The sequence below is a fragment of the Tenrec ecaudatus genome, chromosome 13 (genome assembly GCF_050624435.1).
Source record: "Tenrec ecaudatus isolate mTenEca1 chromosome 13, mTenEca1.hap1, whole genome shotgun sequence".
In the NCBI taxonomy this organism is placed as follows: Eukaryota; Metazoa; Chordata; class Mammalia; order Afrosoricida; family Tenrecidae; genus Tenrec; species Tenrec ecaudatus.
Genome location: NC_134542.1, coordinates 42,974,138 through 42,987,992, shown reverse-complemented (window position 1 = coordinate 42,987,992; position 13,855 = coordinate 42,974,138). Strand labels below are relative to the sequence as shown.

Sequence of the window (13,855 nt, the reverse complement as noted above, 5' to 3'; positions counted from 1 at the left end):
GAATTACTGTATGCCTCCGGAGGGTGACTGATGGTGTTCTCCATCATAAAATGACACTGATGTCTCCACAGTGAACCAGAGGCATCTATAAACCACAGTTACAAGAACGGATCTGGGGTTTAATTCTAATCCCAATGTGAAAGCAGTTAGTTCTTATGACATGGCCTTACCCGATACTTGCCCTCAGGAAGAGATCACTGAAGACATGGGTTCTGCAGCAAAGTGTGGTGCAGAAACCAGATGGTACCTGGCTATCAGAGAGACTAGCATCTGGGAGTCTGAAAGGCTTGTCTTAAAACAAGCAGCTATTTAAAGGAGCCATTAAGTAAGTCCACATGGAAGAAGTAGACCAGCCTGTGTGATCTAAGTATTATAAATACTACAATCCAAATTCAAAGAAAACAATGGTATCAGAGCTTAAGTTCTGAACACTTGGTTTGCAGAAGGCCATGGATGACAGTGGAAGCCCGAAGTCCACTTGGCATGTCCCCACATGTGTTAAGCCTCCAGTGAATTCCCTCTCACCATGGCTCAGGGATGCGAACAGCCTTTCTATCAGACAGAGCTTTGTGGAGTCAATGTTATGGATGACGTAGTTAGGTTAAAATGTTAACACCTCATCATTTGATCTCCCCTTTGACCCATTTTAAAGTTGTTTACGTTTTTAAAATTTTCTTTTTTTTGGTTGAGGTTTTTCTGATTTGTTTTTTTATCATTGTTGCTGTGCTTTTTGTTGTTATTTGTTTCCTGTTGGTGTTTTGTGTGGTTTTCTGTATATGACGTCCGGGGTAGGTAAGTCCATCGCTGGATGAATAATTACCTAGGGACATGCAGGGGAGAGAGCGGGTAAGTGTGAGAAAGAATGAAACTGAGTGTGGTGAACTGCACAACTTTTCTTAATATGCTTGAACTGTATGTGAATTATATTCCAATAGAACTATTAAAAAAGAAGAAGACATAATTTTTGAGACCCACTATGTACCAAGCACTGTGCTAAAGCTTGTAGGTACAATGGCCAAGAAAACGGGCCTTCCCAGCGGTCTGGTCCAGCCCAGGTAAGCGAGGCAAAGGTCAATCTGATCGTGGCACCAATAGGTCCAGGAGGCCAGCTGTTTGACATGCTACGTACAGGTTCACATTCCACAATTCCATTGCCTTCACACTGAAAATAAGTAAAAAAGAAAGGCGTGGAGACTGACGCCTCCACTTAATATATAGCAAATCATCATCAACTTAAATGTGACTTCTATTTCATACTTTAAAGGAATTTAATTCCCACAGGCTGGAATGAGGCAGTGCTTGTGGATTCCTTTCAGTGAACTGAAATCAAGTTCAGAGAGAAAGCTGGCAAGGAATAAGGTGCCAACAGGGATTCCAACCAATTAAGGACAAGCTCCAGTACGCACAAAAGCTACTCTGCTTCTTTGACAGCAGACATAATTAGGAAAGGGATGGAGGCAGCAGTCCAAACTATTTTAATCTGAATTTTTCCTCACATTTCTCAACAGTTGCAGGATTTGGAAGAATTTTGACTCGTTTCCCAGTTGGTCAGTGAGGGAGAGGCCCCGTTTGCAGAAAAAAGAGAGCCACGTGAAGACTGGACGGGGCGCAGGGGGTCACATGTGACCTGTGTAGAGACCAGCTCTTTCGTCCCGAGCAGGCACCGTTCTCGCCTATAAACGAAGTGCAGCAGGTCTCCCGGCTTTCAAGTGTTCTGACTTTATGAGTCAGCCCTCCTTTGCTTCTACTCTGTTGCTTGTGCCAAGCATCTCGGAGGAGGAGAAGCCAGTGTGTCTCACTGTATTCTCTACCGCAGCTGCGGTGTGAACAGCAAGTGGTCAGGAGCAGCTGCGTCATTCAGTGCCAACCAACGGGGGCAGCACCACGGCAGCTGAGTAGCTCACCCTTTCCCGTCACCACCCGATTCAGCACTCTCCTCCCAAAGAGTTTGCTTGATAAGGTGGACAAGGAATTTAGAAATCGATAAATGATTAGCAATATACAATGATGAACGAAAAGGTAGAAAATGTACAGATAAAAGTGACTGATGTGATGAATTGCACTGTGCTTAGGCATGAGCTATAATACTTAAGGAACAAAGTAAATTTTCTAGCGTGTTGTTATTAAAAGTCATTTGGTCAGAAAGCTATATTAGCTGAAGCTAGACTTGGGTCAGTCGGAAATGACTTATTACACCAATTGGACTTAAAGAGATAGCAGAAGAGGTAACTGCAATTTAATGCAGGGCTGAAAACCAGTTTGAACCAGTTCAGACATGGTGGATGCAGCGCAATTGGGACAGAGCTAATTTTGTGGGTGTCGTGGGCTGATCAACAGAACAGGTAAAATGATGGGCTGAAGCCCAGGCATGGGAAACTTGGAAGAGGTGCAGTGAGCACTTTCAGGAGGTAGACTGGACAGGATGACTGTCAGGACAGTTCAGGGCAACATGAAAGCATAGCAGTATAGTTGGCTGCTGTCTTTGATGAAATGGGCACCAGTATTTCCTACTTTTCTGCCCAAGAGATTTGGTTGCTATGTGATGTACATGTTGCCCTTGTTTTCTAAGATCATGTTTCTAGCAGAGAGTTGGCTGGTAATTTTTTCCATTCTGTTTATCACAGTGGTACACGCATAGCTTACAAATCCAAGTCCATTCTGGTTTCACTCCATTGACCGTGACTGAGCCCCGAAGAACTGGTTCAAAGCCCTGATTCATTAGCACCTCCAGTTGGAGCCCCCAGCTTCTCTGCCGGACAAGATGAAGTAGTCTTCTGTAAACATTTCCAGCCTAGGAAACTCTGCGGAGGAGTTCTACCCTGCCCTATTGGGTTGCAATGCATTGGAACCCGAACGGGGTGGAATGGGATCAGAGAGACTGGGAAAGCAAGGCCAGGTTTCAGCAACACTGACATCCTGGAAGAGCCCATCATAAACCCAGAGTCCACTGAGCCAAGAGGACCGACTCAGTGGCACCTAACCGTAACCACCACCCAAACCTACTGCTGCCGGGGTCATTCAAACACATAAGGGCTTCTCTACGTGGAGTTTGCTTTTGCTGTGTCCTGCCTCACTGTGACCTCGTGGGACAGAGCAGTTGTCCAGTCTGTACATCCGTACAGACGCAGACCGTATAGGACAAGGCAGGGTTTCCAAGGATAGAAATCATTATGGAAACAGAAAGCCTCATCTTTTATTCCAAACCTTCAACATTCTTTTCTTTCTCTGTTTCAACGAGAAGGGCTCAGTTCTTAAGTCTATTTCAGGTAAGTGACTGATTTAGTGAATCAAAATTTGTCTTTTTTCCGTTCTCCCAAGTTTAAGATATGGCTGACCGTTTACATTTTTAATTAGAACCAAACCAAACACACAGGTCTGACACGGCCGTCTAAAGATGCTCCAGCGTTGCATTGGATCTCAGGAAATGTCTTTGCTTAAAATCAATGAAACGGATACACAATTTAACATCTAAGGTGGACTGCTGATTTGACGACTGGATTTCAGTGGTTGTGGTCATTGGGAACTAATAGGAACATGTGCTGATTTACAGCGATCTGCAGTGAAATGTCAGAGAGCACAGGTTTTAATGAATAACACAATAGTTTTCTCTTCAATTGAACTTAATGCTTGGATAAAGAAAGGTTTCATCAATAAGCAATTTGGATTTTGAGACCATGTGGCTTTCTAGTCACCTGCTCCAGCTGTGAACCACATCTGGCAAGCGGTTAAATGAAATACAGAAAACCTGGGACTGCTTATTAGGCAGGGCAAGGGGCGCGTCTCTGCAAGGATGGAGGTGGAACAGGTGGGGTCTCAGCAGCTGGGTACTAGCTCCTGCGGCTCTATTAACAACACCACGAAGCAAGTAATCAGCGCTCCCAAGGTCCCATTGCCTCATCAACAACTAAAAAGTTAGGGCATCCTTCCATGGTGTGTAAACAGTCCCCCCCCCCCCTCAGACAGCCGAGGTAACTTCTAAAGAAGAGAGGGAATGGCCCTTGCCCAGCGTCTCGAGGAGAGGGTCTCTGGCCAATGTCTGGAGCGCACGTGCCTTTGCTCGCCTTGCGTGCAGTCCAGCAAAGCGGAACTGTTTTTTTCCCTTGAATTTGGAATGTAAAAATCCAACCATCTAATAAATCTCATTTCACCTCCTCTATATTCGGTGTTGTTTCTCCAATCACTTAAGTCGATTTCTGCGGTGCCTGCAATGACCAGTTCCAATTCTCTTGCATCGAAGACAGACACCAGTCTGGCATCCACCACCTGCAGAACAGACATTGTAGAGGCCGTGGCTCAGTATCCCAGGGAAATCTTTGCTATAAGTAAGTTGATCAGAACAGGAGGACCCCAAAATTTATGTAGTAGGCACTTTATAAACGGAAACATTCACTATACACAAGATGCGTGTATATATATATATATATATATATATATAATTTATTAATGCATTTTAACTTATGTTTGTTGTTGAGAACACATACACAGGAGCACACACACCTATTCAACAGTTTCTCCAAATATATTTTAGTATCACCTCGATAGACTGACTTTGAGAGGATTTTTGACGTATCATTGGCTTGGTCCACTTTTGAACATGAACTAGTACTCATAAGGGTCACGTAGCTTCTTCCTCTGTCACCTGTCAGGCCTGGACCGGAGCTCACCCTCCTGTCAGAAGCAACCACGTTAAACCAAAGGTGCGGCATGTGCTCAGAGGCCAAGGGCCGGTAGGAAAGAGGTGGGAAAACTGAAGCAAACATGGAAGAAGTGGGACCAGTGCTGATCCACTGAAGGGACTGAAGTGGGACCAGTGCTGATCGACTGAGGGGATTGAAGTGGGACCAGTGCTGATCCACTGAGGGGACTGAAGTGGGACCAGTGCTGATCCACTGAGGGGATTGCACTGGAGGCGTTGAACTCATGTGCGTGAACTGCTAATCACCGAGTTCATAATGAAACGTTGAGAAAAAAGTCACGTGGAACACATATGCTAACTCACTCGGGCCCTCAGATACCTTCACTTCAGGTCACGCATGGGACTGGATTACCTGCATAGAATCGTGGGTAAAATGCATGACTTAAATGATATAAGTGGTCATTAAATCATCGACTCCAATTTGAAATCAAGCCTCGACATTTTCCAGTGATCTCTTGTAAAGTGGCTGAAGCCTTTCTGTGCTCTTGAAACACAGGGAGAATGTCTTAGAGTTCTTTAAAACCGAACAGCACCCACAAACACAGCAAGAGCGGACATTGAAATACCCACCTCGATAAGCTACGGTCATTCAGACATGTCATCACTGACATCTGACTACAGAAGCCCACTCCTGCTGGTCGTCTTACCTCATAGAAGCCACGCACTAAGCTCTCGGTTTGTTGAACAACACCCCTCTCAATCCTCCACTTCACCATCCTCTCGATGTACTCCTTCTTGTTCTTCTCGGTGACTGCGATGTTGGCTCCCCCGGGCTTCAGTTCTCGTTCGGTAATCTGCAGTCAAAACACAAAAGCACTGAGCATGTCCTCATGTGATAAGAATGGGCTACTTCAATGAGCAGAAATCAAGCAGCCACCCGCCACTGTCCCCAGCACTTCCCACAAGCACCCACCTGGCACAGAACACATTCTGCCCAGGGATGCCTTGCGCTGAAACACACACTGGCCAACATCCGTACAAACTAGGAGTGAGCTAACGGCCAAAGCCTCCATAGTTGAAAAAGAAAAATGTGTCGCAAGAACTGAATGGTAAGCCTGTGTCCCGACCAAAAAGCTTAAGTTTTTAAAATAAAGATGGAATGGCTCCAGGAACTGGTTCCCCATTTTTTGAATGCTTGAGAAAAATGCATTTTCAAAAATTCCCAATTCAAAACTTGGATTAAGCAATCTACAGAAGGCCAATATTTAAGATTTATTTTAAGGCAGCAGAATTGGGTTCAAGTGAATGTTAAATTGAGACATTATTTTTGAAAATGCATGAAATTCAGACCAGCCAAATAATTATGTCTAATTAAGAATCTTTCTTATAGCCTAGTATATTATTTCTGCAAGTAGTTTTAAAAATATACTCTTCTACTGACGTTGAATAGAACAAAGCTTTCACACACATGCTTTTAAACCTTCAACAAAGTGTCATGTACTTGTCCTCCACTTTAATATAACCTATTGAATTCAGTTCCTTTCATTTAAAACCTTTATCCTACACAAGGCACATCCTGATCTCTATTCTGATCTTAACTAGACATAAAAATAATATTGATTATAACACAAAAAGGTTCTAAGTTAGAACATCTTAACCTGCAGTTTATATTAGAATAATGTTCCCAATGAGTATTATTACAACTGAATGTGAACGTGGGTCTAAATCACCAACCAGGTCACAAATGAGTATCTGGCTCTTAGCCCTTAAATAAATGATTTCCCAACCAATAGCATTCAATTAGCACACTCAGCCATGGAGGTTCCCAATCACAGACCTGCCCAAAAACCTCTTCATTCACAGTGAACGTGAGGTCCAGGATGTCATGAATGTCATTGTCCTTCATCCACTGCAGGCTCTGGTGGAACTCTTCATCAAGGTATTCCAGATCACTCAGGTCACACAGACTACGAGGGCAGAGAGAAGCAACGAGGGAGGTACGGCTCAGAGTCATGAGAGAAGAACCTACGACTTAAAATCACATTCCTGATGAACTAAACAGGCAATGCTTACTGGAATCTGTCTAGTGAAGATCGATAGTCAACTAGTGAAATCATTCAGAAACTTGGCATATGTTGAATTTTAAAATTCCAACTAGATAAGATGTCTTAGGAATCACTCCGTCAGCCCTTTCTTTTACAGTCAAAGAACTGGAGGTTTAAAGACCAGGAGCCATTTGTACAGTTACCCAAATCAATGCCAGAGGAGGAATGGGGAGATGAGTCAACAAGTTGGGATTACTATAAAAACTGAAAAACAAACTCACTGCCATTGAGCCACTGCTGACCCACAGCAACCACCTGTGGGTTTCCAAGACCCCAACTGTTTTACAGGAACATACTCTCTCAAAATACTCTTCTCCCAATTTGACATCATGCATGCTTCATACTGTGCTTTAGAAGCCCTGGTGGTGCCATCGCACAAGACTATACTTACTGCTAACTGTAAGGTTGACTGTTCAAACCTGCCAGCTGCACTTAGAGAGAAAGACAATGTCATCTACCCCTGTAACAACATTCCTGATGTAAGAACACGGGAATATTCCCTATGCAGGATCACTATGCATCAGAATTGACTTGATGGCTATGGGTTCTTCTTCTTTTCAATACTATATTTTGTTTCTAAAGACTGGATTCTATCACACACTTTCACTTTCTTCTTCCTGGTTATTGTTTTTTCCTGCGGTTTTATAAACAGCAAGCTGTAGAATATCTAGAGCTATACTGGGCATCCAGATGGAGCTATTAAATGGAGTGCTGACCATGGGAATGTGCAATGGAAGAGAGATGAGGGCTGGGGGTACAGACTTGTGACTCAGCGGGAGATGCAACAGGCAGGAGATGTTCCTAGGCCGTGAGGACAGAGAGAATGGCAGAGCCCCAGGAGTGGACGCTTCAGGAACACCAAGGTTTCCAGTTGACACCGAGGAGAAAGCCACAGAGGAGGGAGAACAGTAACCGAGGTCCCGGGAAGTGTCTGGTGGCACGGGTTCCGTTGGGGAAGACTCAGGTGCTCGCGTGGGGATAGGATGATCAAAAAGACCCGAATCAGCAGACCGGTTTCTAACAGACCCTCAGAGATAAGGACCATGTTCTTTTAAATCATCCATTGGTTACTTGTGGGAAGCAAGGTAGGCTATAGTGTGTTGAACTAAAAAATTCTCACTGCCATCCAGCCGATGCGGACTCATGGCTACCTTAAAGGACATGGCAGAACTGCCCCTGTGGGTTCCCAAGATGGCAGCTCTTTACGGAAATAGAAAGCCTCATCTTTCACCCAGTGGAGCTACTCATTGGTGCTTCCGAAGTGCTGGCTTTGCAGCTCGCAGCCCAGAGTGTAACCACAACGTAACCAGGGCTCCTACAGTGAGTTGAGAGGGGATACATTTGATGTGGGATGTATACAGATAGTGAAGAGATAATGCTTTTCTAGGAAGCTTAACTCGGAAGATGAGAGAAGAGTAATGCATGAGAAGAGGAAAAGTGTCCCAGAGAGAGCCAGAGAGGCCTAAAATGACCTTTGTTGCCCAGTGCTTCAGGAAGAAGGCGAGTGTAATGAGACCCAGGACAATGGTTTTGTCTGCTTAAAACTCCTGCTCTTGAGGTCTAGGCTCCCGTTGTGCTGAAGATGCGTGGGCATGAGGTACTTGGCCTAGGCTGGGGAATATAGGTTGGACAGAGCCAAGCAATACTTCTGTGCTCTTTCACTGCAGATTTGAGCTTCTGTCCAAGAGATATCGAGTTTCTTTCTTCTGCTCACTGATGATCATACAGCAATGGCTTCCCTCACACTTTCCAACGATCCCAATCTTTCATTTGATAACAATTCATTGAAAGGCCCATGGACACGCCCCCCCCCCCGAACAAACAAACCAGATAAAACAAGAGTGGAAACAGAGAGGATGGAAATGGAATTCAGAGTAAGCAGTTGAAAGTTTCCATAAAGCAAAATGTAACACCCTTCTAATAAAGAGCATGGGGCGGTGAGTCACCCAGCCTAACCCACAGCTATTCCATTAATAATCGGCATTACTCCCACAAGAATTTCAATGCTGTATTTGAAGAGTAATTGGTCTGAAAAAAATAAACAAACCAACATGTGTTGCAACAAATGAGGCTAAGTTATTTGGAGACTCTGAGGGGCCAAATTAGAATAGAGGGTCACAAGCAGGAAAAACACAGAAAACATTTGAACTCAGTCATTTCAGAAATGCAAACCACTATTAAGTTTCATAACAGATTTGAGATAGTGGACAGATAAGCAATGACTCTGACAAAAGACATTTTTTCCCCAGAAGAGAAATACTGTATTTTTGCATGCTAATTACGCCAGCAATAAAAACACTCTTACATCCTGAGAAGTGCCTTATAAAATGGCCGTGTGAAGAAGGCATCCAGCAAATACTGGTGGATCAGCGCCAGGCCAAGGATCCGACCGCTGAACCGGAACCTGCGAAGGGAAGGGAGGAGACCACAGTCATGCGTGGAGCCATTTCTAGAGGGTCCGAGATGCTTCTGACACGCCTTCCAGCACTCAGCATCTCAGCTTGTCCAGGATTCTTGCTCAGAGGTCCATGAGAATTTGTGTGTATCTCAGGGTATCTTTGTTAGGCCAACCATCCATATCTACTTCCTAGAGAGACATTTCTCTCTGAGGCTGAGAGAAACCAGGCTCCAGTTTCCCCCATGTCGGTAATGGCCAGCACATTATTACCCTCGGGTACCCACCTGACCTCCCCTAAGTGTTACGGTGCAATTCCCCAAGGTGCTACTAAGAGCTGTTGAGCAGATGAGCCCGTGGTAATGAAGAGCTCACCCTTCCCTTCTCGCTCGCTTGCATCACTCCCAGAAGGGTTTCCCAAATGCAGGCTCAGTAGCAATTCCCTTTTGAGGAAAAGCCCAATCTCAGCTCCTAACGCTCTTCTGTCTCAAACCACACTCCTGATGGTCATTGTCACCATCTCAAAATTATGCATGTGGATATTTGGGGAAGTTTTCTCATGGGACATTCTGTTCTCTAAAATGTCAGGGCTCAGTTCTATTCTGAATCACTCTGGAAACTTTATTAAGTGTATCAGTTATGACTGGATTTGCTCACTGAAATGTACACTTCTTTGCTCGCTCAGAAGTATTACATTTCTTGCTACTTGGAAGTCTGATGCCTTCCAAAAATGTAAGCTCCACACGGAGGGGGCCACACTGTCAGTTTGTCACTGCGTCTGGGGCAGCCACTCGCCGCCAAAGGCTCCGCAGCTTCTTTCCGCGTGAGCACAGCTGTGGGGCTGCAGGTAGCAGGAGGGCAGCTTGTAGCGAACTGGAACCTCATTTGAAGAACAGGTCCTAAAAGCTAACACCCTCCACCCACCAATATAACTTCCTGGCTAAATCGTGGCTCCAGGAAGAATTTTCCATGAGCCTTGCTCTTTGGTTACTATCAGTGGCTATAAATAGGAATAAATCATTAGGGATTATAGGAAATAGCCAAAGTCTATAAATGTAGAGTTTTAGGGGGGGGGATTAAGAGCTTTTTGAAAGAGTATGTTTTGGGATTTTCAGAAGAAATAATCCCAGATAGGATTCAAATGTCAGTTTTTCTCGATAATTTATAGGAGAAAGTAGAGAAAAGATACTCTCTAATTACATTGAGGGACCACCCAGCCCCCCTCCCTTCTGCCAGGGTTTAGACCACCAGGCCCTCCTCAGACCCTCCCCCACTGCCCTGGTCTGCAACAGGGCATTACCACCACCCCCCCACCCAAGGCCCGGGCTGCTGCAGCGGGTACTCCACCCAGCTGTTCTCTGCTCTGCGCCCCCTGAGTGTTAGCTCCTCCCTCCAGGACTTTCACCTCGCACCCTTCCTCTACGAAGCCCACTCCAGCCCACCCCACCCCACTTCACAGATGCCCAGAGGTGCTGACAATGATTCAGGAATCTCGTTGGCAACCCAACATCCTCGCAGCTTTGTATTGGAAAAACCTTTTCACCCCACTTCTCATAAACTTGACCTGCTGGGGCAGAATCTATGACCAGTTTAGAGAATGCCTGCGCATTGCCATCTGGAAGCAAAGGCAAGACTCGCAGGAGGTTTTTAACTGAAATACGTTTTGGTCCAAGAACAAAACCACTTTCAAGACGGATTCACCTAAAATTTAGTATCATATCAAATCAAGTGAAACAAAACCAACTTACCATTCATGGTGATTGTCTACAAAAGCAGACATGGGACTGATTTGTACTGTGTATGTGTCATTGGCTGAATATTCAAATAAGCCATAATAAGGGTTAAAAAGTTCTCTGGATACCAGGAAGAAAAATTCTCTGGAGGGTCCACTGTAATCCAGCCTAAAAAAAAAAGACCCAGAAAAAGAACAGTTGTTTTCCTCCTCTGTATAGATGGGGCCCATTTTCTACAGTACTCAATATGCTATAAAATACTCATTGTAAGTTTACTTTTCCACATACCCCAGCTAAGACAATGTGACATTCATGTCCTGACCCACAATTGTGAAATGGCCATGTCTCTAAATCATATCCCAAATGAAACTGTGGTTAGGTGCCACGGAGTGGGTACCGACTCACAGCTCCCCTTCATACGACACAAAGAAACACTGGCTGGTCCTGCCCTGCGCCTGCACCATCCTTGAAGCTGCTGCCACACTGTAGCCCACCGTTGCCGGCATCTCATTGATGGCTGGCTCTCTCTCCGGGCCCTCCACTCTTCCAGGCCCGCTGCCCTTCCCTAGGGCCTGGTCCCTCCTGACAGCAGGACCAGCGCACATGAGACGAAGCCTCACCCTCCGTCCTACGGAACATTCTGACTGGTCTTATTTTAATAGAGGTCTGTTGGTTCTCCTGCCAGTCCAGGAGTCTTTGAACGTTCTCTGCTGACACTACAGTTCAAGCACACGAATTCTTCTTTGCTCTTCTGTACTCATTATCTAATTTTGGCATACATATGACACCATTAAAATACCATGGCTTAGATCAAGGGCACCTTATTTCTTAGAGTGACTTTTTTTTTAACTTTAAAGTGGTCGCTTGCAGCAGATTTGTCCAATACATGTCATTTGATTTCGTGACTGCTCCTTCTATGCGCATTGACTGTCAAACCAAGTAAAATTAAATTATTCATAATTTCAATCTTTTCTCCGTTTATCAGGATGTTGCTTATTAGTCTAGTGGTGAATGTTTTGAGGTGTAATCCTTACTGAAGGGTGTATTCTTCAGACGCCATCAGTGAGTGCTCAAGTCCTTTCACTTCCAAGAGCAAGCAAGATGGTGTCATTTTCATGTCTCAGCTTGTCAATGACTCTTTCTCCAGCATCTTCTTCCTCAGACAGTCGATCTTCCTGGATTATATGCTTCGCATACAGCCTGAAGAAGTGTGTTGAAAGGATGCAACCCTGGCACACACCTTTCCTGATTTCAACCATGTAGTGTGGTGGTTATGCGTTGGGTTTCAATTCGCATGGTCAGCAGTTCGAAACCACTCACATCTCCGCAAGAGAAAGACTGGGCTTTCTACTCCTGTAAATAGTTAGTCTCAGAAACCCACAGGGGGGGGGGGATAATGAGTCAGCATTGACTCGATGGCAGTGAGAGTATTTAGGCCCCTGGGCTGCTAACTACAAGGTCAGCAGTTTGAAATCACCAGCCTCTCAGAAGGAGAAAAACAAGCTTTCTACTCCCATGAAGAGTTACAGCCTCAGAAACCCATAGGGGCAGTTCTTTCTGGTCATGTGGGGTAGCTCTGAGATATACTTAAGGCTCAGTGGTTACGCACCTGAAATCTCGGCAGTTCACACCTGTTAGCCGTTTGACAGGAGAAAGAGTGGCAATCTGCTGCTGGGCAGACGAGCGGCTTTAGTAACCCTGTGGGGAGTTCTACTGTGTCCCAAGTGGTCACTCCGAGGAGGCAACCAACTCTAGGGTATTCATTTAAATAAACCAAAGGTACGCAGCCATCTTACTCAAGGGGCAGGGCATCCTCAAGGATGTGGGAAATACATCTAAATGGAGGGTGAACGAGCATTCGTGAATTAGAGAGACAACTGTATAGACACAGGCTCCCTGTGGAAATCAGAGGCAGAAACAGGCCACGGTGGGATTCATGGGGAAACGTTACAGTACAAAACGCCAGGGGAAAGTACAAACCAGGACAATGAGGCGCCGCGGTTTCCTAAGGGAGGGATTTGGAGCAGCAGCTGGAACTCCAGCTCCTGAAGGACCGCATGACAGTGCAAATGCCATCATACATTCAAAGACAGCATCGGGGTCAGAGGGAAGCACAGGAAAAGAATATGGTCCGTGTGAGGGATAACAAGTGACTAACAGGCCTGAGATCAAAATTTGCAGTTCAAAAGCAGCTTGCAGAAAAGCGTTTAGTATGAAAAACACCTCTGAGAACAATACACACAATGGCTTCTAAGACTGAAAACAGTGAAGCAGAACGGAATATAATTGATAAACTGGATGGTAGGATTATGGAAGACCTCTTGACCTTTTTGTTTCTTCCCCTAATGCTTTAAGTGAAAATTTCCTCTTTTAAAATTTCCTTTATGGACATTGTTGCATTGCAGTTTTTCTTCTAACGAAAAAGAAATCATCTGATTCTTGTCTGTCGATAGACTGTTTTACATACCCAAGATGAGGCATAAATCCTATTACAGGCAGAATAGAAAACTGGAATACTGATGAAGAAAATAAGGAGATCTGGTGGCTCCGTTGGGTAAGTAAGTGCTGAACTGATAATCACAAGCTCAGCAGTTCAAATCCACGAGCTGCTCCATGGGAGAAAGAAGAGGTTACCTACGCCTATACATACTACAGTCTCGAACACCCCATACAAGGTCTCCGTGGGTCCGAACAGACTGGGCTCCATGGCAGTGGGTTTCAGTAAAGAAATAACATGGTTTCCAAATACCTTAGTTGTGAATGTAAAAGAAGGATCTAATACACAGACTCTTCATGGTACTTTCCCCATGTTTGACATATCTGTACTATGAGTTACACAATATGTTCATTAATACACTTTAAATTTACTTGCTTTTTAAATCTAGCCATGTCTAACAAAATGAGCTATACTAGCTAAAACTTTTCTAATACACAATTTAAAAATGCATAAATAATTTCAATTTAGCCTTCTCAATCAAGTTAATTT

General features: G+C 44.6%; 1 protein-coding gene across 2 annotated transcripts in view; it reads right to left on the bottom strand.

The window, feature by feature from the left end:
- The window catches only part of HECW2 (HECT, C2 and WW domain containing E3 ubiquitin protein ligase 2), a 431,089-nt gene that overhangs the window by 21,819 nt on the left and 395,415 nt on the right, over positions 1-13,855 (bottom strand). For both annotated transcript variants that reach the window (XM_075529169.1, XM_075529170.1), the window contains 5 exons: positions 10,885-11,037; positions 9,047-9,145; positions 6,474-6,603; positions 5,344-5,490; positions 4,149-4,263 (listed from right to left, as the gene is read on the bottom strand). In XM_075529169.1, coding sequence (XP_075385284.1) covers positions 4,149-4,263; positions 5,344-5,490; positions 6,474-6,603; positions 9,047-9,145; positions 10,885-11,037 — 644 coding nt within the window. The remainder of the gene's footprint in view (positions 1-4,148; positions 4,264-5,343; positions 5,491-6,473; positions 6,604-9,046; positions 9,146-10,884; positions 11,038-13,855) is intronic.